The 22,723-nt window shown below is 58.4% G+C and overlaps 3 protein-coding genes across 4 annotated transcripts in view; all 3 read left to right on the top strand.

Moving 5' to 3' along the window:
* SCN4A (sodium voltage-gated channel alpha subunit 4) overlaps window positions 1–5,020 on the top strand; it is a 28,294-nt gene extending 23,274 nt beyond the window's left edge. The window contains exons 22-24 of the mRNA XM_036116166.2: window positions 141–245; window positions 852–1,122; window positions 1,891–5,020. Coding sequence (XP_035972059.1) covers window positions 141–245; window positions 852–1,122; window positions 1,891–3,116 — 1,602 coding nt within the window. The 3' untranslated portion in view covers window positions 3,117–5,020. The remainder of the gene's footprint in view (window positions 1–140; window positions 246–851; window positions 1,123–1,890) is intronic.
* A 4,114-nt stretch (window positions 5,021–9,134) lies between these two features.
* On the top strand, window positions 9,135–12,627 carry CD79B (CD79b molecule). Of its 2 annotated transcripts, none has more exons than XM_036116168.2 (6): window positions 9,135–9,283; window positions 9,993–10,037; window positions 10,908–11,210; window positions 11,446–11,564; window positions 11,836–11,877; window positions 11,987–12,627. In XM_036116168.2, the coding sequence occupies exons 1-6, from the start codon at window positions 9,226–9,228 to the stop codon at window positions 12,083–12,085; spliced, it is 666 nt and encodes a 221-aa protein (XP_035972061.2). In that variant the 5' UTR covers window positions 9,135–9,225; the 3' UTR covers window positions 12,086–12,627. The 2 variants fall into 2 exon arrangements, with proteins under 2 accessions (XP_035972061.2, XP_035972060.2); XM_036116167.2 differs by having other exon boundaries at window positions 9,990–10,037.
* Window positions 12,628–20,832: 8,205 nt separating this feature from the next.
* On the top strand, window positions 20,833–22,023 carry LOC118550871 (somatotropin). The gene is made up of 4 exons (XM_036116285.2): window positions 20,833–20,916; window positions 21,071–21,187; window positions 21,372–21,533; window positions 21,823–22,023. Exons 1-4 carry the CDS (start codon window positions 20,833–20,835, stop codon window positions 22,021–22,023), a joined length of 564 nt encoding a protein of 187 aa, XP_035972178.2.
* The last annotated feature ends 700 nt before the right edge of the window (window positions 22,024–22,723 follow it).

Here is a 22,723-nt window from a genome sequence, read left to right as displayed (position 1 = left end):
TCCCTCCCTCAGCCCCCATCTCTGGCCCCTCCAGGTCCCCTGCTGGGGTGCGGGCTGCTTTAAGGGTGGGGCCTGAGGTGGGGAGGCCCTGGAGGCCAAGAAGAGGGGCCTCTGGCCTTACAGACACCATCCTACTATACTTTGGAGGGAAAGACATCTTCATGACGGAGGAACAGAAGAAATACTACAATGCCATGAAGAAGCTTGGCTCCAAGAAGCCTCAGAAGCCAATTCCCCGGCCCCAGGTACCGGCCCTCTGAGCCCCTCCTCCTGCAGCCTGGATGAACCTTCTGCCCAAAGGGGCCCATGGGGGCAAAATGCAGGCTGTCCTCCACCCACCAGGTGGTGTCCCTGGCATGAGGCTGGGTCCCCATGCTGGAGAGCTTGCTTCTTTGTAACCGCACTGAGGCACTGCATGGGAGGGCAGCAGCAACCTGATAAACCCCAGTCGCTGGTTCGCCCCCAGTGTCGGCCCACCCCTTCAGCGGGTGGCCTCTGGGGCAAGGGCCCCTGGAAGTGGGAGGAAGAGGATGTCCAGACACCCTCCCCAGTGAGCAATGACTTCGGGAGAAGGATGAGAGGTTGCCAGGGGACCTTGAGAGGAGGAAGCGTCCTAGAGTGAGGAGGAAGCCCACGGACCCCCCAGAATGGCTTGTCCGGATGGGTCTCCCCTCCCTGCCGTGGCCGACTCTACCACAAGCCCTAACACCTCCTCCCCCCCGTCTCTGTCTCTCTCTCTCATGCTGTTGTGTCATCCTGTGTCTCCTGCCTGTCCACATCCTGTGTGGGTCCTGACCACTGCCCCCCCAAAATCCACCCACCTGCACCCCCGCACCCCTCCCACGCTGCAGAACAAGATCCAGGGCATGGTGTATGACTGTGTGACCAAGCAGGCATTCGACATCGCGATCATGATCCTGATCTGCCTCAACATGGTCACCATGATGGTGGAGACGGACGACCAGAGTCAACTCAAAGTGGACATCCTGTACAACATCAATATGGTCTTCATCATCATCTTCACCGGCGAGTGCGTGCTCAAGATGCTCGCCCTGCGCCAGTATTACTTCACCGTCGGCTGGAACATCTTCGACTTCGTGGTCGTCATCCTGTCCATCGTGGGTGAGCGGGGCCAGGCCGGGCAGACTCACTCAGGGAGGCCTGCCGCTCCCATCCTTGCGTTCACGCACCTGCTCTTGCACCTGGAAAGCTCACACACGCATGTACACGGACACATGGGCATAGGCAGCTGGAGTTCACACTTAATGCACAAAAGGCACATGGGCCAGGCTCACAGGCAGTCTGTCACCTGCACACCCACGAATACACTTCTAGAAACCAGTAGATGCACACTCGGGTGCCCGTGAGCCCAGTGGAAGACAGAAGATGGTTCCAGTCTCCATACACACAGAAGCGCACAGACGTGTGTAATCATGATAGCAACTAACCACCATTTACTGACCATTTACTATTTGCCTGACACTGTGCTATCCCAGGAGGTAGGTACTGTTACCACCTCTGCTTTACAGATGAGGAAACTGAGTCACAAACAAGTCACGCTCCGAGTCACACACAGAGCTTTCCTCCCTCTCTGTCTCATCTGGGGCATCTACAAACAGCCTTGGGGGTCGGCTTACCCTGAACCCCATCAGCTTGGGCATATCTCACCTCCTTCCAGCTGTGTCAGGGCAGAGCAGAGCCCCTGGCCCCAGGACCCTGGGGGAGCCCAGCCTCATGGGTCAGGCCATTTGGACTGTGCTTCTCTTGCTCGCTTCTGGGGAGGAGCATACCAGGCCAGGCCCCCTTGAGCCCTGCATGCGCCCCCCTCCCCCGCTCCCTGACCCCGCCTCCTACCCCAAGGACAGTGCTCCTCACACTTGCTCCCTGCAGGCCTCGCGCTCTCCGATCTGATCCAGAAATACTTCGTGTCTCCCACACTGTTCCGAGTGATCCGCCTGGCCCGGATCGGGCGTGTCCTGCGGCTGATCCGTGGGGCCAAGGGCATCCGGACTCTGCTCTTTGCCCTCATGATGTCCCTGCCAGCCCTCTTCAACATCGGCCTCCTCCTCTTCCTGGTCATGTTTATCTACTCCATCTTCGGCATGTCCAACTTTGCCTACGTCAAGAAGGAGTCGGGCATCGATGACATGTTCAACTTTGAGACCTTTGGCAATAGCATCATCTGCCTCTTTGAGATCACCACGTCGGCTGGCTGGGACGGGCTCCTCAACCCGATCCTCAACAGCGGGCCCCCCGACTGTGACCCGACACTTGAGAACCCGGGCACCAGCGTCAGGGGTGACTGTGGCAACCCCTCCATCGGCATCTGCTTCTTCTGCAGCTACATCATCATCTCCTTCCTCATCGTGGTCAACATGTACATCGCCATCATCCTGGAGAACTTCAACGTGGCCACCGAGGAGAGCAGCGAGCCCCTCGGCGAGGACGACTTCGAGATGTTCTACGAGACATGGGAGAAGTTCGACCCCGACGCCACGCAGTTCATTGCCTACAGCCGCCTCTCAGACTTCGTGGACACCCTGCAGGAGCCGCTGAGGATCGCCAAGCCCAACAAGATCAAGCTCATCACGCTGGACCTGCCCATGGTGCCGGGGGACAAAATCCACTGCCTGGACATCCTCTTTGCCCTCACCAAGGAGGTCCTGGGCGACTCTGGGGAAATGGACGCTCTCAAGGAGACCATGGAGGAGAAGTTCATGGCCGCCAACCCCTCCAAGGTCTCCTACGAGCCCATCACCACCACCCTCAAGAGGAAGCACGAGGAGGTGTGTGCCATCAAGATCCAGAGGGCCTACCGCCGGCATCTGCTCCAGCGCACGGTGAAGCAGGCATCCTACATGTACCACCACAGGCAGGACGGTAGTGGGGACGGTGGCCCGGAGAAGGAGGGCCTGATCGCCACCACCATGAGCAAGATGTACGGCCACGGGAATGGGAACAGCGGCGTGCCGAGCACGGGTGAGGAAAGGGGCTGGACAGGGGACGCCGGACCTGCCATTGGGCTCACGCCCATGAGCCCCTCGGATGCTGCCCTCCCTCCCTCCCCACCCCTGGGGCAGACAGTGCGCCCGGGGGTCAAAGAGTCTCTTGTCTAGTAGCAGCGGCGAGGTCGCCAGCTGAGCCTGGCACAGCCCCCCCAAAACTCACTCATGGTGCCTGCTTGCTGAGGGAGCAGGCTTTGAGTCTGCCGCTGACCGGCTCCCTGTCGGGGACAGGTTGTGGCCACGCTGGGGCTGACACCCAGGCCATGGAAAATGGGAATTGCCTTCAGAGGCTCCACCCTGGGCCTGAGGCTCCCCCCACCTCCCCCCTGCTTCCCTGGTTTCTCACTTCAAGTTGCTCTTACCCCCTCATGGGCCTCTCCTCTTGGGGGAGGTTGGAACACCAGAGATCTCTGCCCCCTACACGGGGGAGGAGCCAGCCTACAGTGGAGGGATGAGCTGTCGTCCTGCCACCAGAGTCTTAAGGGCTACAGGCCCCCCCAGGCCTCTCCCGGATAAAGATGTCTTAACTCAGTGAGAGCGGACACCTGACCCAGGGCCTGCCAAGCCTCCCCTGACTGGGATACAGCTTCGTCCTGCCAGCTCACGAATTTCCTGGAGAAGAGAAAAGTCACTGGTCCACAAGTGGCTCCCCGAGTCCGATTGGCCACTGGATCCTGATGCATCTGGCAGGGCTTGTGGCCCCTGAAACCACATCCCACTTTGTCCATTGTGCAGCCCCTGGCTCCCTGGCTGGCCCCTGGGGGAAGAGCTAGAGGGAGGAGTCCACTCAAGAACCGTCTTCTTCTAGGAAGCATGGCGGGTTGATAGAGGTGGGGTCCCGCCAGCCACATCACTGCACGGGAGGCTTCCTTGGCCAGAGCGCCCAGACCTGGGGCGGGGGCAGGGACCCTGGAGCTCAGGAGGTAGATTTCTGTTCCCTCCCTCCCCGATTAGCACCACAGGGCTCTCTGTAGCCTCACCCAGCCTCATCCCCCACCACACCCATCTCTTCCTCCCTCCTCATCCTTCTCTCCCCCTCCTCAAAGTGGTCCTAAGAGTGTTGTCGTCGAGCCCATGTTAGAGATTTCAACCCTGGGACGTGCACAGCTCACCTGGCTCAGGCCCAACCTTCCAACTTCCCACTGCCTGGCACGCCGGGCAGCATCTTTGTTGGTACCACTGGTCCAGGCGTGGCCGTGCCAGGCCTCTTCTGGCTCTTGGGGAACGGACGGAGGCCGAGCTCAGAGGGGGCAGTGAGACACCTGCTCAGGCGTCACTGGATTTACTCACTTGCGCGTGTGCCTTGTGTCTGCTTCACGCCTGTGTGTACGGCTGTGTGTGTGCTCAAGCCCACGAAGCACTGTGTCCCGCCTCTGTGTGTGTGTGTGTTGTGTCAGCGTGCCCCTGTAGTCTGGTGTGTGTGTGTGTGTCCTATGCAGGTGTGCCTGTGCTGTGTGGATGAGTGTGAACGTGTCTGGTAAGGCTTGCACGTTGAGTCCCCGTTGCCCTTAGTTCCTCTTCTCTTTCTTGTTTCTTGTGAACAGTTTGATTAAAACTCAGGAAGCAGCAAAACCTCCAAAACAATGTGGGTGTGTGGGTATGTGTGTGTGGGTGGGTGTGTGTGTGTGTGCGTGCATGTGCCCACAGGCTGGAGCCTTCCTTTCTGTCTGCCCTACTCTCTGGCCTCCTGGCCACCCATTGTCCCTTCTTCCTATTCCGTTCATCACACCCATTGCCCCAGCCCCACTCCCCGTCTCTTGCCTGTGTCCTCCGTGGAAAGGAGGCCCTACTCCTTCTACCTTCCTGCAACCGTCTGTCTCTTGCTTCAGAAGATGCGTCCTAGAGAGGGCAGCCTCCTCCCTGACCAGCACCCTGCCCCCTGCCCTTCCCTCAAACTGGGGCCCCAAACTGGGGTGGCCCCAAGAGGCTCCGCATCTGTTGGGACTGGATACTCACCACTGGACTTCATACAGACTGCAGAGCCTCCCCTGCCTATGGCCCCCTCCCCTGCACACCCACACCCATTCCCACTCTGTCTGGGTGGGAACAGACCCAAGCCAGGCTGGCAAGCAGGCTCCTTTGTACAGTTCTTATAATAAACCTCCCCCCCCCCACCCCGGGTGCCTCTCATGTGCGGGCTTCTCCCTTCTGCACCTCCTTGTGTGGACGTTGACAGGGTCTGAGGGCTGCTAGAAGCAAGAAGGGCTGGTGGGGATTGGAGCCAAATGGGGAAGACTTGGGGAACCTCAGGGTGGGTAGAGGGCAAGATAAGGAGGGCCCCAACTCCCTTTCTGGCCCAGTCCAGCTCTCTCCTGCCCCCCTCCAAAAGGAAGCTTGGGTTTTGAAAATTAATAAAGGGAAACCTCACTAAAACGGAGTTGGGAGGTTCAGCTGGGGGGAGCTCTCAGGCTCCACCACTCCTCATCAATTGCAGACCCAATAAGAAGAGGTGGACCTTGCAGGGCTACCACTTTACTATCTGGCAGGGAGAGGAAAGGCTTTCCTCCTGCCCTGGCAACAGCCCAGCCAATGAGAGACACTCAGAACTCAGCCAATGAGAAGCCACCATACTCCCTACTCCCACTTTCCTCCAATAGACTTTGCGTTTACAACAGCCTTCCCAGCGTCCCCCTTTCCTCTATAAAGGAGCCGGTCCTCCCTTTCGTGGCGGAGCGTCTAGTTTTGCCTAGCTTGCTTCTTTGGTCTTGCAATTCTCTGCTCTTCCCGAATTATCCCGTCTTTTGCCAGTAAGATAACTGGCAGTTTTATTTTTAAGGTTACAGCTCCAACCTCTTAGCTGGAGTCCAAGACGCCAGGTGAGGTCAGGGGTCGTGGCCCCCTCCCCAACGGGCAGTGCCACGCTCCCCTCCCCCCCCCCCCCCCCCCGCTCCATGATGGTGCCCGGGAAATGGCGTTGGGACCCAGTGGCCCCAGCGCCTCCTCTCTAGAAGCCCCCTTCGCTTCTCTGCGTCCCCCAGGCGCCCCGAGGTGCCTGAGGGACACGCCTCCTCACAGATACTGTCCCCCCAAGGACCCTACCTCTGGCCTCTGACCTCAGAGAGCCCAGGGTCCCGTGGACCTGTGACAATGAGTAGTATGATGTCGTGAGCTAAGTCCACAGTCCTGGTGGGTGAAATATAACTTTATGTATACTTTTGTTTTCTACAACTTGATTTCTGACTCCCAGGGCTGTATTTGTCCAAACTAGGAAACACTTCGTCCTTTACAAGATTTCTACAACCTCTTTTCCTGGCTCCTGAGGTTACATGGCACCTGTGTGGGCTCGGGAGGGCCACCACAGGCTACCCTGACGTCCTTCAGCCATATTCCTGAGGCCCCTTCCCTCCTTGCTGTTCTCTATGCGTGGGGAGAGGGGTCCAGGATCCCTGCAGGGTTTTGAGCTCTCCCACCGGGGTGCTGACCTCCCTCCCTGGGGCGGGGGGCTCCTTCTCACTCTGTTTCTCCACACTGCGCCTGGGGCTTCTCCAGCTCCAAGGACAGGAGAGCTTGCAGGGTGCCCTGGCCCACCCTTCCCCTGAGCCTTGAATAGTGCAGGAAGAGAGGCAAAATACTAGATGAAAAACAAAAGCCAATATTTCAAAATCATCCCCTCCATCAGCTATCAGCTGGCCCCAGTGCCTTTGCCAATGCCCCCGGGGTGGGGTGGGACCACTCCTCACTGAGAACCACCAGGTAACTTGGGGCGGCTTTCTGGCTGCTGCACTACAGGGCCAGGAATCAAACCTACCTCCTTCTTAGCCAGCGGGCCTCCACCCTCTGCCACAGAACAGCAAGCCCAGCAGGGCCAGGCAGAGTGGATTGGGGGAGGGGCGGAGGTCTGAGCCCCTCCTTCCAAACTGAGGTTCTGCCCTCTCCCACCCTCCCCAGGGGTGCTGGGGGCCCCTGACCTCTTGCTTCCTCAAACTTCTAAGCCCCTTGTCCGCTCTCCCTCCACCCCCATCTCTTGTCTCGATGCTGCCTTCCTGGAAAGGGGAGGTGGAGGCTGCCAAATGTTGGGGTGTGCAGCCCAGGGTAGCCGGGGGCAGAGGCGGGAGTGGGCTTACGAGGCCTCCTGTTCCAGGAAAGAAAAGGCGTCACAACCCGAGACAGAACTCTGTGCTGTTGTCACCGGAGAAGGAACAGCACAGCCCCGGCTGTGACAAATAACCCTGCAGGCGGTGGGGGCCCCACTGCTTCCACCCACTCCTGAAAATGGATCCCTGCCAGGCATGAATGGGAATGAAGTCCAAAGGCCACATCTGCATGCCTGCCCACAGGGGATGTGGGTGTGTGGGTGTGTTTGGAAGATGCCATCTGCCCCCCAACCTCCGTGCCCCCTGTAGTCACCCTGGGCCCCGGGCCCAGCTCCTGAGCAGGGCCCACACCACGCAGCCGAGGCAACACATCATGTGAGCATACATGTGCATGGGCGCGCGCGCACACACGTACATGTGTGTGCCCCAAGTCTTCCCCAATTATCTTCCCAACTTTGGGGGGACACTAGCTCCAAAGCTAACCAAGGTCTCCATCATGAGGAAGTACTTTGCTAAAGGAAGAAACCCTTGGATTTTCCCCCCATTCCTCTGGGGGGGTCTCCAATCACCCCCCAACCCCGGCACAAGGGGCCTGTGGTCCCCAGGCTGACCTCAGGTGATGTTTATATTCCTGGGCTGTTTGTTCTGTGAACTGAACATCTGACGCCTTTTCAGAGAAATGTTTTTTTTTTTTTTTTTTCATTTGGAACATCTGGAAACAGCAAGAACATCTGGAACTGCCAGGAACGAGCTGTTCCTTGGGTGAAACCTAAACCCTCCTGTCACTGTTTTCTATAGCTCTGGTCCTGGCCCACACTCCTTGGCGGTGGCCCCTACCATCCAGGTGAGGCCTGTGTCCACAAGGATTGAGGGGGTACCACCCAGACCCCTGCCTTTCTCATTGCCAACCCTGGCATGGAGCAGGTCCACATCTCTCTAAACCCAAACAGACCCACCACTAATGTAGGCTGTTTGAAAAATGGAGGGTGGCAGGGAGAACGAGATATAGGCAGAAGACACATAGGATTCAGCATCCTTCTTCCCCTCTGGGAGTTGGGAGAAAAGAGGGATTGAGGGGACAAGAGAGAAAAAGGGGGAAACATAAAACTCAGAGTGGGCTTGGCTGTGGGGCTGAGGTATGCAAGCCTGCCATGTGTGGTTGTGCAGGTTGTGTACTGCACAAGTGCAGCCCTGACCGCCCCCTACCCCACCCCCCCGGCCAAAGGTGCAAAAGTTGTGTCTGACTCAGGGACACAGACAGGAACTCAGACAAGTTTCTGGATGCTATGATTCCATTCACTGCTCTACTGACTGGCAAGATAAAGCCAGAGAGCTTTTGAGTATCAGAACCTGGAGGTTTCCCTGCACTAGGCTCCTGTCCCCTACCCAAGACCTGGGAGCTATGGACAACTCCCTGGAAGTCCCCTGATTCCTGAGTGGTGGGTTTTTTCTAAGCTGTCTCTACCTAAGTCCACCCCCTTTGGCAGCTTCTAGCAAATTCTCTCACCAAGTGAGGGAGGGAGGCCTCTTGCCAGGGTCTGGCCAAGTAGCTGCCACATCTGGCTCTTGCTCAAGAACCTCTGTGGCTCCCTGCCTCCACCGGGACAAATCTTCATCAAGCCCCAACATGGCTGCCTGCGCTCCAGCCGAGAGGCTGCCTGCTGGGCCCCTCCAGGTGCCAGGCCTGGGCCCAGTACAAGTACCCCCACCATCCCCAGCACCCCTGCACCATCCTTCCTTGGTGCCTCTCTTTCTGCAGAGTGCAAGCCGGCCCAGAGCCGAGGAGCTGGGCTCGCATTCACCCCCAGGACCCGGGTGTCTTCAGCTAAGGGCCTGGGAACCTGGACTGCGCAATGGAAGCCTGGGGACCCCAGGACATGACCATCAGTGGGGTAGGGGTGCGGGGAGGGGAGCACAAGATGCCCTCAGATGACCCAGTGGCCCTTGCCTCCCGGAGTCATCCAGTGTGGTGCCCTGTGAGCCTTAGCTGCACAGCTGACAGAGCCCGCCCTCCCCAGGGTCCCAGGAGAGCTGGTGCCTCCCCTGGGTCCCAATTTGCATGGCAGGAAGGGGCCTGGTGGGGAAGAGGCAGGGAGGGGACGGGCTGCAGCCCAGGCAGTTACACGTTTCCCCCCAGGAGCCTCTGTCCTAGCCACCAGCTTGGGGTCCAGGACGGAGCAGTGAGCATGGCCGGGTTGCTGCGCCCTGCGCCCGGCACCTGGCTGGTGCTGTTGCTACTTTCAGGTACGCCGCCCCCCTGAAGCGGGCCCCCACCCCACCCCCCACCCCCACCCCTGGTTTCGCACGCCGTCGCGGGCTGTTCGGCCTTTCTGTTCTGTGTCCCGCTCTCTCCAGCCCCCGCCTTCTGTCTCTCCCACTTTCTGCCTCCTGTCTCCCTCGGACCGCCCTGGGGCCTGGGTCTGTGGGTGTCACCCCGCTCAGTAGCTCTGGGCTGTGGGGCCCCGGCCCCTCTTCTGCTTAGAGGGTGTCCGGCTGAGCTGGGGGCGAGGGACTGGTGTCTAGGACGGGGACGGAAGAAAGGAGTATGGTTTACCCCAGTCCCTCGGGGGCTGTGTGTGTGTGTGTGTGTGTGTGTGGTGGGGGGGGCGGGGGACATGGGAGAGAGGCTGCCCCCAACCAGACCCTGGGATGTGCATGTTCCAGAAATGGTCCCCTGGTCTGGAAGACAGTTGTGACCTTCCTCCAATCTCATCCCGGTGTCTGCTCAAGGCCAGCCGACAGGCCCAAGGCAGAAGGGGGGCTGGGAGGTGGATTTCTGCTGACTCTTCCCCGCTCCAGTCTCTCCAGAGCAGTGCCAGGGAGGGCTGAGGTCTCTTGACCTTGATGTCCCGGGAGGAGGCAGTGGGTCTAGGAATGGAGGGCCGCAGGGGTGGGGCGGCCAGTTTCCAGTGGAGCCCTGGCCCAGTCCCGCCCACTTCCTCCCACCCAGCAGGTGTGCCTGCAGCCAAAGCAGAAGACGAGTACCCGGACCCCAAAGGTCAGCAACTTCCCCTGCCCCTTCTGGGGGCACGTATGTGTGTGTCCAATGCTGTCCTGGTCCCAGGGGCTGTCCCATGGTGGCCCCTGTGCTCTTGTTCCCCCGGATGTCCCCAGCCAGGACACCCATCTCTAGGCTACCTTAGGGTCTCCATCTCAGAGGCCTGGCTCCGAGGGCCTCCCCCAGCACCCCTCCTGCCAGCTGTCACCCTCATTAGACATAAGCGCTCCAGTCCCAGGGTGTGGCTAAGGGGTGTGGCTCAACCCAGGTGGGAGGGGGGAAGCCAGAGGGAATTGCACCGAGGACTCAGGCTGGGTCTGTCTAGCTGGGTCAGACTCAGCCTGGGAAGGAGCCTGTAACCTTAGGGGCTCCGACAGGCCACAGGGCCTCAGAGATTCCCAGGGGTCTCTCACTGGGAATGCTGGGAACGATGCAGGAAGGGGGCTTCTTGGAGCAGGTGGGTGGGAAGAGCTCGCCAAGCTGAGAAAGAAGGTTTAGGAATCAAAAAGTGGGAGCACCAGGCCAGGTGGGAGGCTGCCCTATGGGCCTCTAGGCCCCAGTGGGTGAGGCCTAGATCACGCTGCTGTATGGGCATGGAAAGGAATTGGAAAGTTCCAGAGGCCTTCTAAAGGAAAAGCAAATGTTGGGGTGGGGGCAGTCGGCAAGTGGCGGGACCCAGTGGTTTGGCCTGCGGCCACTCATGGAGCTCAGCTCCCACACACCTCTACCTCATGACTGTCCCATGCCCAGGAGCAAGGACAGACGAAGGGGGCAGAGCTGGGGTAGTGCCACGAGGGGAGGGGCCCACGGTGGGGCAGGCAGTCAGGAAGATGCTCCGCGGGATGCTGATCCCGGCCTTGGCGCCCACAGGAAGCGCTTGCTCCAGCATCTGGCAGAACCCACGCTTCATAGCCCGGAAAAGGGGTGCCACGGTGGAAATCAGGTGCCACGTAAAGGAGTCGGAAATCGTGAGCTGGCTCCGGAAGCAGGAGATGGACTTGGAGCCCAAGCCGCTGCCGGACAAGGGCCGCATCCTCCAGAGCCGGAACGGCTCCGTCGCCACCCTGACCATCAAAGGCATCCAGTTCCAGGACAACGGCATCTACTTCTGCCAGCAGACGTGCTCGAAGGGGTCCCTCAGCAAGGGCTGCGGGACTGAGCTGCGAGTCATGGGTGGGTTTGGGGCCTGCCTTCCAGCCGGGGTGGGGGGCAAGGGCGACGGGGCCACGGAGCCTTTGTAGAGCCATCTGCACCCCGCCCCGGCCCAGCCTGCCACCTGAGGGGGGGGCCACACTGTGAAGGTGGCCGTGGCCATAGATGGCCCAGGAGAGCCGCTGAGGAGGTCCTGAGGGGCGCAGGCCCAAGGAGGGGGCCACCAGCCTCACCGCCCCTCGCCGCCTCCCCACAGGGTTAAGCACCTTGGCACAGCTGAAGCGAAGGAACACACTAAAAGATGGCATCATCATGATCCAGACCCTGCTCATCATCCTTTTCATCATCGTGCCCATCTTCTTGCTGTTGGACAAGGTGACCGCGGCAGCCAGCGAGGCGGCCATGGGGCAGGCCAGACGTGGGCAGGGTCTCCATCTCCCCGGCCCCGGAGCCCACCCATTGACTCACCTATGCAGTCTCTCCTTCATCCATTCAGTTGTTCTGAGTGCTCCTCACCCCCTGACCCCTGACCCCTTGCCCCCAATCCCTCTCCCTGGCCCAGTCTCCCCGGCGCTCCCCAGCCTGGCCCAGCAGTGGATGGGGTGGCGGGAGCTAACACTCTGCTCTCCATCCCCTGCCCCGCCAGGATGACAGCAAGGCTGGGATGGATGAAGATCACACCTACGAGGTAAGGAAGAGGGGGGCCCCACAGCGCTGAGGGCTGTGGGGTGGTTGGCGGCCATCCGCTGGTGTGGTCAGAGAGGAGCCAAGGCCTGAGTGCCATCCCGTGTCTCCAGGGCCTGAACATCGACCAGACGGCCACCTATGAGGACATAGTGACTCTGCGGACAGGAGAGGTGAAGTGGTCAGTCGGGGAGCACCCAGGTCAAGAGTGAGGGGCCGGCCCTCCCCATGCCCCTGGGCCCAGCCAGCCGGGCCCTCATTGGCTGTGTGAGAGCCGCCTCCAGCTCCCAGCTCATCCCCACTTCCCTGGACCTCGGTCAGCCTCTGAAGCTGGCCCACCACATCTGCCTGCCGCCCCCCCCGGCCCCTGGTCCCCAGCTCTTGCCGCAGAGACTGGAGTGGAAGGGCCGCAGGGCAGGGCAGTGATTTGGAGTGGGGACTTCTCTGGGGATAGACTGGACCCAGACTTCTGGGGGTGCTATGTGGGGATCCAGCCCATGTTCGGGACGGGGAAGGCAGAGGCTTGTCTGGAACCTGCAAATGGACTCAAGCAGACCAGCTTCCTGCAGAGCCCGGGAAAAGCCGTGGTCCATCCCACTTGGCCGCAGATGGGCCGCAGAGGGCTACATGCCTCTCCCACCCTCTCCCACCCTCTTCCACCCTCTCCCACCCTCTCTCACCCTCTCCCACCCCAGGGGGCTCCTAGCCTTGATCCCATTCTCCCATGGAATAAACAGTGTGTCGAGAAACCACACACAGGCTTGTGACATCTATGGGTATGGGGTGGGTCAGAGTATCTCTCTGGGCACAAATGTTTGGACCTCTGTGGGCCCGGAGGGTGTGGGAGAGGATCACTGCCATGGATCTCATGGGCCTCTCCTGGGCTCACTAGGGCTTCTCTCTGAAAGCCTGGCTGGGATCTGTGGTTACGCCCTTCGGGTTTTCCCTAGCTGGGCCCAGATCGGAGAAAGGCTGGTAGCCCTTTTTAGCAGGAAGCCTTCATCCTGCATTCCCTTTAGCCCACAAGCAGCACTTGGGTCCTGCTCTGTAGGGCAGGGGTCTCAGCCTTGAAGGAGCTTGCCCTTGCCCACCCATTCCCAATCCTTCTGTCCCTGAAGGCCCTCCATCTGCGAGAAGCCCTCCCAAATATCCCCAGGCCCTGCCCAAGCCCCGTTCCTGCCTTGTGCTGCCCATGCTGGCCTTCGTCTCCAGTTAAACTACTCCCCACCATGCCTGACCCAGAGCCACGCAAGAGAGAGATTCCTAAAGAAGGAGGCTTTGTGGTGGTGAAGTTTGGGGGTCCTTAGGTGACTCCTTCAGCCTTTCCCAGCACCACATCAGAGGCCCCCTAGAGCCCCAACATCCCCACAAAATGATCCCTAGGGCCCTACAAATTAGGCCCCAGTGTGCTGGCTGCAGGAGGGACAGGAGCAGTTCCCAGCTGGGAGCTTAAGGGCAATGAACCTCCGTGTGCAAAGCCAGGCCTCGCTCCGCTTCCTATTGACCTTGGGGCGGGGGGGTTGGGGGTGCCTGAAACACCTCTTTGCCACTCGTGCTCTAGATTCAGGCCAGAGAAATTCCTGCCCCCAGGGAAGGGCCAGTTTAACTGGAGAAGCAAGACCAGCGTGTGGGGACCAGTAAGAACAGCCACCAGTTGTTACCAGCTTCCCCGCTGGACCAGCAGGTGGGGTGGGGCAGGGGGCTAAGCTTCCTGCGCCTGGGGTTTCCAACAGTCCATGTGTGCGTGGCTTAGTGGCACTCACTGGGAGCCAGGCTGGGCAGGCCAGGCAGGGCCCGCTCCCTCCGTGGCCTCCGTGGCCTCCGGGTGGCCCTGAGGAAACTGGTTTGTTTTGGCATCTGCCTCCACTGAGCTGGAGCCCTTCCTCTCCTGCTGCTTTGCATAGTGGCGCTAATTCTGTCCTCCTACCTCCGCCAGGGACCCTAGCAGCCGGGCTGGGGGTGGGAGGGTGTCTTCACTTCTCCCCCCAGCAGGGTCTCCCCTGACCTGGGGCTGCCCTGAGTCTAGAGAGGCCCTGGCTTTACCAAAAGACTAATACTTTTGGATCACTGAGTTTTCCTAGCGCTTCGCAGTGCTGTTGGCCGAGAATTACTTGAGCCGCAAGCCCTGCCTCCTACCCCAGACACCCCTAGAGGGTATCTGCCCTCATGGTCATGATGTAGAAGCCCTCCCTGGTCTGTTTGTCTTTTTTTTTCCCTTTGTTTTTGTTTTTGTTTTTCTGTTTTAGGGGCTTATGCTCTGGTTATCGTCCTATCTATATTAGGGGCCCCTGGCCCCCAGAACTGACTGAGGCAATGCTGATGAAACTGCGTGATGATGGTGGGGGTGATGAAAGTCTCAGGTCTCAGTTGCTTTATCTGTAGAATGGGAATCATAAAAACTTGTCTGAGGGAAGGGAGTTGAACCAGATGCTGTTCTTTTTTTTTCTTTTGTCATACAGTAAAATTGACTTTGTTTTCTTTCAGTATACAGTTTGATGAATTTTAGCACATGTGCAGATTTATATCCCCCCCCACCAAAATCAGGATACAGAACATGAACCAAAATCTTTTATTGGGACCCTAAAATACTTACATATTGAGCACCTCTGAAATGCCAATAAAATTGTATCGAACAGCCCCATATTCATGTACATAATCTTGCATAAGCCCCAGCATAACCCTGGAAGGGGGCAGCATCATCCCCATTTGATAAATGAGCAAATCAAGGCTCAGGAAGATAACAATGGGTCAAAGTCATAGCTTCTGGGGGATGGGACGCCTGCTGATGCCAAACCCAGCATTCTTCCCGGTACCTCGCCGCTGCCTCCCTCGGAGGACTCTGCAGCATGGAGACATTGAGGAGGAAGTAAAGAAGGAGGAGAACCAGGGAGGAGAGAATCCTGGGACAACATTGGCCATCTGCAAACATTTCCCATTGTTCCCAAGTCCCAACACACGAGGACACGAGTCCCAGCCTGGCTGGAGTTCGCGCCACGGGGCCATCCTTCTAGGGGCCCCGCTCTGGCCAACTCCCCCAGGCCTCCCCTTCCACAGAACACAGTCCTGAGGTGCCTTGGTGGGCACATGCCCCACTGCCCACTGGGGGAATCCAACCGGGTCCCTCGGGGCCCTGCTGTAAGCATAGGCTGGTTCCTTCCTCGTTCTAGCTTGACTTCCGGCCCCTTCGATGCAGGTGCTGCCAGGCCTGGGGTGCTCTCTGACCTGAGGGTTTGGGTGTTTTTTCCAGCAGAATCAGAGGTGACAGAAAAACAAAACAAAATGTCAAAAGCTGCCGCCGTGTGGGTGTCACTGGTAGGTAGTGTTTGTCCCTTAGCAGGTGTCTGAGTCTTCTGCGAAGGGGCCACAAAAGGCCATCTTGGAACACAGAGTTTGGGATTCCCAGATTCTGTCTGCGAGCGTTCTGCTCTTTAGATGACCCTCGGGGCTGGATTCAGAGCCCACATCTGTGAAATTCCTGGGTGAGTCCGGCTCTCCACGGTGCTCCTGGTTCCGGCACCCTCAGAATCTGCCGGTGACTCAGCTGCAAACAAAAAAAACCAACACACCTTCTACTTGGGATACCTCAGCGACCTCTCCAAGTCCAAAGCCTCTACCTGGAAACTTAGATGACTCCACAGCACACAAAGATTAACTAGCGTTCAATCCTGAGTTCAGAGTGTAGTTTGTTAAAGCACATTTAGATGGATCCTAGTGCGTTTCTTAAATTAAAAAAAAAAATAAATAAAGACCTCTTTCTCTCCAACTGAACACCACTTTCTCTGGTGGTGAAAGCAGGGGGGAGGGGGGCGGTGCCAGACACCTCGGGAGGTCCCGCTTAGGGCTCAGGTTCTGCAAGTCGTGAGTCCGTGTAGAATATTTGTGATCAGCATCTGCATACTGCCTTGTCTATTTTTTTTTTCATTTAAATTTTTTTCATGCACGTAGTGCCGTGTATTGCAAGATCTTGTACTTTTTATGATTTTTTGGGGGGTACTTCTCATTTTAAATTCATTCTCTGAGAAGGACATGGAGACACAAGGTGGCCTACCTTACCATTTCCGGGTGGGTGGGTATTTGAGTTCTCGCATTTGCTCGCCCCACCTAGCACGTGCTGGTTGAGTTCCTGGCTCTGGGATTGTGCCTGCTGTCTGTCCCCCCCCTTCCCAGGCTTTGCTCTCACCTCTCTATCTTAGCTGTTTCTTTCATGGCATTTTTGGCAACGTGAAATTTCCTTGTATATTTTGCCATTATGTATTTGTTTGCTCTTGTCTCTCTTCCCCGTAGACCGTAAGCTCCAGCAGAGAAAAGATGCTGTCTTTTTTTCATCTGGGTATGCCCATCTGCTGGGTACGATATCCGGCACATAGAAAGAGCAATGACTACTTCTAGAACCAGTTAATGCATGAAAAAGAGAATGAGTGAATGAATGAATCGATGAAAGGCATGAATCCAGCCTCGAAGGGTTTACAGTCCCACAAGGGGCATAAAATGTCCACAAATAAGCACAGAATTAGGTAAAAGGAGTCAGAGGTGATTTCCAATAAAGGGCACCAATCAGAAAAGCACCCCAGACTTCCCACAGCTGCTGGACACACCTGGGTACTCACTACTTCTTTTTCTTTTTCTTTTATTTAAAGATTTTATTTATTTATTTGAGAGAGAAAGAGAGAGACAGAGAAAGCAGGAGGAGGGGCAGAGGGAGAAGCAGACTCATCGCTGAGAGGGAAGCCCCACTGACGGGGGACTCGATCCCAGGACCCCAGGATCATGACCTCAGCCGAAGGCAGCCACCCAACCGACTGAGCCACCCAGGTGCCCCTCACTACTTCTTTATCCATGGGACTGTCTCCCTGGGGAATAATCCCCAAAGTGGAAATTAATAGGTCCAGTTATGGAGGCTATTATGCACTTGTAGATGGTTCAGAGATTCTCAGCCAGGGTAAACAGCACCCTTATCAACCCACAGGAGTGCCTACCCCTATGCTACTCCCCACCCCCAAGCCCTCCAAGGCCCTTCCTCCCTGCTTGAGCCCTGTGGCAAACCCAAGGGTCCAAAGAGATAAAGGAAGTGAAAACATGATGCACACTGAAACGTGCAATTCACATGTGAAGGATGATGTGATTTGGTTCATTAAATTGGGTTACATCGGGTTGTTTTTTCTGCAGCTTTTCTTGGTGTCCGTGGACCTCATTCTGGGGTGAAGCTCCTTCCGTTCAATTCCCCCCAGCTTCACTGAACATCTTCTGAGCGGGGATTTGACCCTCCTCTGCTAGCTTTGTGCTGAGGAAAGTTCTGTCCATGCCCAACAGCACCACTGTCTTTCCCGGATGAGGGTTCTAAAGAGTTCCATGTGGTGGGAAGATGGGGGCCTTGGGCAGCTATCACTTAGGAGCCAAGAGGCTGTGCGCAAACTACTTTATTTCTTTGAGTCTGAGTGTCCTCCTCTGAAATGGGCCTCCCACCCCAATCAGCCAGGACGGAGCCTCGCACGTGGTGGGCACTCAGAAATGTTGATCTCCTTCCCCACCTCCCCTGACGAAGCCTTTGGGAATCCCCACATAACATTCTCTAGAGACCTTGACCCAGTGCTGGATGATTGACGTGGTGCTCGGACTCCTGCTGGAAGCAAAGGGGAGGCGGAGTTACATCCCAGGGGTAATCCCAGCCTCGGGCCTCGAGGAAGACAGCACAGAGTTCGTGGTGGGAAATGTGGGCCTCAAGTGACCAAGGTGGGGGAAGTGGGAAGAATGGTTACCAGTCTCTCTGAGGCTGGCCTTAAGGCTGTGGTAAGTATGACTCCAAAATAAGTTGGCCCCAAACCCCGCGGATTGAACCTCAGAGGGGTTCCTGAAGCCTGAAAGAGGCCACTTTCTGATCAAGAGCAGATCCATGAGCTTCCATAATAGGTACAGAAAACCCCAGATTTCAAATCTGAAAATATGAAGGGCTTCCACACACACTGAATTTCATGGATTCCAAGATGATGGGCAATTCATCTCGAGTCTTTTGAGGCTGACCCCAGAGATGCTAATCACAGCCTCTTCCTACCGGCCACCATACGGAGGCCATGGTTTGACAATCTCTGAATCTGGAGAAGCCAGGGGTCTGGCCCTTTGGTGCCCCAAGAAAGGGTGGATGACTCCCCAGCACCGGAGGGAAAATCCCAAGTCTACCTCCACACCCTTCCATTCTTGCTGCCACCATGGTAACCCTAAAGGGGTATCCTCAGGGACCTCCAGAGTCCTGTGAGCCGATCTAGTTCTGGGGTCAATGGAAGTGGGTTTGGTGAGAAGAGCAGAGCCCCTCCCCTGATCTGGCCAGTTCCATCTGTTCTTGGCAGTATCCTGCCTGTGGGGAACCTCAGCCACACTTCCCCTGTGCTCACCTTGTGTGGTTCTCGAGCAGTCCCCAACTTGGGCTCCTGTACCCTCAATCCTAGGGGAGGCCTGACGCTTCACCCGTGGTCCACAGTTCACATACAAGTCCCCCCACCATGAGCTAGAAACTGGTCATGAAGGGTTCCACATCAGTCCTCCTCCACAGGGTGGAAAGAGGGGGACGGGGAGGTAGAAGGCTGTGTGGGGCTCAGAGAGCTTCCTCCATTTTGCTCCTGGCCCCTCCTCTGTGGTAGAAGGCTGTGTGGGGCTCAGAGAGCTTCCTCCATTTTGCTCCTGGCCCCTCCCCTTCCCAGAGCTGCAGGGAAGAGAGGAAAGTCTTCCCCACGCTCCCCTTTTCCTCAGGCCTCCATCTTTAATGATAGCCCACTCTGGTCCTTGCTCAGCCCTCCCTGGGGAACAGCTCCGTGCGTCCAGTGCCTTCCCCAACAGATAGTGAATCGGGGCACGGTTGGGCAATGATTCCAGAATGATGGGAAAAAAGGAAGCTGTATCCTAAAAGTGGGAGGTGGCAAGACACCAGTACTCCTGTCCTGGACCACGAGGGTATAACTTTTCAACGTTGGTTGTCAACACCATGACCAACGACCTCTAGAAGGGTTTGCTGGTTCATTTGTTTGTTTTCCCACAGGGCAAGTGCTAAATGTTCTTAGACTCAAGGGGTGGAAGGTTTACACGGAGGGGAATGTGTTCTTTCCTGCTCTTAGCCCTGGGGGTGATCTGTTGCTGGTGGCCTGCAGATGCCACAATGTCCCCAAGCCTGGGCACCAGGAGGCTGGAGGGCGGCTGTCCTACCCAAGCCTTCCCAGCCCCCCCTTGCAGGGCTACCTGATCTCCGACGTGCACCCTGTGTCTCTGGGCCAGTCTCGCCTCGGAAATGAGGAACAAAAGTCTGCCTCGTAGGGGAGGACAAAATGAGGCAAAGGGACCCTCGTGATGAGGGGGCAACACAAAATCCCTGTGTTGAGGGGGATTTAGAAGATGAAATGACTGAGTGGCCCACCCAGTCTGCTCGGGAGAAAGAGTCTGGGATGATCAACAGGGGAAGAGCAGGGTTTTGGAGGTCAGCTTCAGCTGAGGTAGCTGGCGCGAGCAAGCCTCTCTGAGCCTCGGTCAGCTCCTCTGTAAAATGGGGAGGTAATAATACCGCCTTCACGAGATGGTTGTGTGGGTCAAACGTGTCACAACGTGACGAGTTCTGTACGAATATTTAAAGGGGAAGAAAGACTGGGAGGAGACTAGGGTGACTGGAGAGAGCATATGTGGGGGTGCTGTACCCGGAGTTCCAGTGCTGGGGACGAGACCCAAGCCCTCAAGGGCTCTTCCAATCTTGAGATCATCTGGTGGTGCCTGGGCTTGGGGGGCGGGGGGAAGCACTTGGGGCCTGGGTCTGTTCACTCCTCTCCTTGGTTTGCATCTCTGTAGCAGGTCCGAGGAGCAGGGGGGATGCCTCCAGTTTTGGTCCTTTGCCCCAGCCACCTGGGGGCGCCCCCACGTCAGGGAAAAGGGGGGGAGTTGGTGGGGAGTGGACAGTGTGGGGCTGGGGCCCCCTGGAGGTCGGCGTTCAGCACCAGCTGCCTCAGGCCCGACCAGGTGGTGGGATGGCGGGAAAGGGTGGGGGATGGTGACAGCGGCAGAGGTGGAATCTGGGCTGAATTGTGCCCACAAACCTCAGGATCCATGGCTGTCCTGGGCTCCCTTTCCCTAGACACACACTCTCTCTGGTGGACAGAGGGGAGCCGTGCGGGGCGGAGGATCGGGAACAGAGGGCGAGGAGAGGTGGCGCAGCCCTCCCAGCACAGCCGACCTGACACAGCCCCGCTTTTGGGGACCGGTTTGGGTCCTCCTCACCTGGGCGGACCACCCCATGACGGTACCCGAGCAGAGCGCGCCTGCCACCTCCCCCTTGAAATGAGGACCGACTGGGTGGTCTCTCAAGCTGAGACCCTGTGTGCAGGGCCGGTGACATCGGAGAGTGGAAGATGGCAGGGAAGGCCTGGGGGACATGACCCCAAGAAGAGCGGGAACAGGACAGGAGGGAGGAGGCTCTAAATTATCCATCAGCACAGACCGGCCAGTGGCCCGATGCATAAATGTATAGAGAAAATAGGGGGGGAGGAGGGGGAGAGAGAGAAGGGACCAGGGTATAAAAAGGGCCCACGAGGGACCAATTCCAGGATCCCAGCACCCAGCTCCCCAAAGCGCTCCAGGTCCTGTGGACAGCTCACCCGGCTGCGATGGCTGTAGGTAAGTCCCCTCGGGCTGGGCGAGGCGGGGGCCCTGCCAGTGGATGGGGGCGCTAAGCCTGGGCTCTGGGGCTGCGGCGGGGGAGCACAGAGGTCTGTCCCGGACGTTTGGCCAAGCGTTACGTGTCCTCAGTCCTGGGGCGGGGGCAGGGGAAGGGCTGGAAAGAAACAGGCCTCTCGCCGTCTGGGCCCCAGCCTTGCCCTCTATGTCCCTGTGTGTCCCTGTGTGTCCCTGCGTAGGCCCTCAGAACCCTGTGCTCCTGGCCTTCACCCTGCTCTGCCTGCCCTGGCCTCAGGAGGTGGGCGCCTTCCCGGCCATGCCCTTGTCCAGCCTGTTTGCCAACGCCGTGCTCCGGGCCCAGCACCTGCACCAGCTGGCCGCCGACACCTACAAGGAGTTTGTAAGCGTCCCAGGAAGGGGTGCTGGGGGGGGGCAGGAAGGGGTGAGGAGTTCAGGGTGATTTCATCGAAGCGAAGAGGCTGTCTGCTGAGCACAGCCTGAGGGGGCTTCCGAGTCAAGCATGGGGCGGCCCGGGGCGGGTGTCCTCGCTGCAGGAGCGGGCGTACATCCCCGAGGGCCAGAGGTATTCCATCCAGAATGCGCAGGCCGCCTTCTGCTTCTCGGAGACCATCCCGGCCCCCACGGGCAAGGACGAGGCCCAGCAGAGATCCGTGAGTAGGCCAGGGCGGGCCGGCCCAGGGTCAGGGGCCTCCCTCCTTCCAAGAAGGCGGCCCCTCCTCTCCACAGGAGTCGGGCCCCTGGGGCGGGAGGGGGCGCAGGTGGCAGGGTGGCAGCGGGAGGCCCCCAGGCCCCCCAGGCCGAGGCCGGCGCGCCCACCGCCCCCTCCGCCCGCAGGACGTGGAGCTGCTCCGCTTCTCGCTGCTGCTCATCCAGTCGTGGCTCGGGCCCGTGCAGTTCCTCAGCAGGGTCTTCACCAACAGCCTGGTGTTTGGCACCTCGGACCGAGTCTACGAGAAGCTGAAGGACCTGGAGGAGGGCATCCAAGCGCTGATGCGGGTGGGGATGGCGCCGTGGGTCCCCTCCTGGGGGGCCGTGCCCGCCCTCTGCTGGGCCTGGTGGCCCCGCTGGCTCCGACGAGGGGTGGGGGGCTTCCAGGGGCGACGGTGCCCCTTCCTTTATAGTCAGCAGTCAGGCCTTGAGCCCTGAGAGCGCTTCCCCGGTGCCCCCACCCCCCGTGAATCCTCCGTTCCCTTCCCTGAGCCCGGAGGGGAGGGCCGCACCCGGAGGGACCGGGAGGAGCAGCGGCCGAGGCCTGGGTCTCTCTCTCCCTCCCCGCCTTTTGCAGGAGCTGGAAGACGGCAGCCCCCGGGCCGGGCAGATCCTGAAGCAAACGTACGACAAGTTTGACACAAACCTGCGCAGCGACGACGCGCTGCTCAAGAACTACGGGCTGCTGTCCTGCTTCAAGAAGGACCTGCACAAGGCCGAGACGTACCTGCGGGTCATGAAGTGCCGCCGCTTCGTGGAAAGCAGCTGTGCCTTTTAGGGGCCGGGCCCCCCTTTCACCCCCTCCCCTGAGCCTCCCCTCACCCTGGAAAGGGCCACTCCCGTGTCCACTGTGCTTTCCTAATAAAATGAAGTTGCATCACACCATCTGAGTAGGTGTCATGCTGTTATGCGGGGCAAGGGCCAGGCTGGGAAGACCACGGCGGGCATCCCGTGGGGTCTGCTGGGAAGGGTAACTGACCCGATTCTTCCTGGGCTAGAAAGAAACCGACACATCACTCCTGTCCGTCGCACATCAAGTCCCCTGCCCAGGCCCCGGGTCGCAGCTCTCTGGGCAGCCGTAGGTCAGGCGCACCCCCATAAAGTCTCTGGGCTTCCTCCCCCATGGGCCCCACAACACCAAACTAGCCCCCAAGAGCGGGAAGAAGTGGAAAGCAAGACAAGCTAGTAAGTACAGAAGCAAAATGCCCCGACATGGGAGAAAACAATGAGAGAGATCAGAATTACTTTTGTGCAGAAAGTACACATTAGACCCACCTACTCTTGGAAAACAGGAACGATGCAAAAGGCTTTGGGACAAACAGACCCAGAATATTTGGGATCTGAACGGTGGCAAGGGAAGTGGAGGAAAGACACTAAATCGGGGTTGCAAATTCAGCACCAGCAGGTGCCAGGTAGATAATTAGGAAAGTAAGGAGGGCTGGGCGTGAAGGGATAAGTCCTGACTGACACTCCGCTTC

The sequence above is a fragment of the Halichoerus grypus genome, chromosome 2, assembly GCF_964656455.1.
Source record: "Halichoerus grypus chromosome 2, mHalGry1.hap1.1, whole genome shotgun sequence".
Taxonomy (NCBI): domain Eukaryota; kingdom Metazoa; phylum Chordata; class Mammalia; order Carnivora; family Phocidae; genus Halichoerus; species Halichoerus grypus.
Note: the sequence above shows the minus strand (reverse complement) of the source record. Positions and strands in the feature narration are given on the sequence as shown.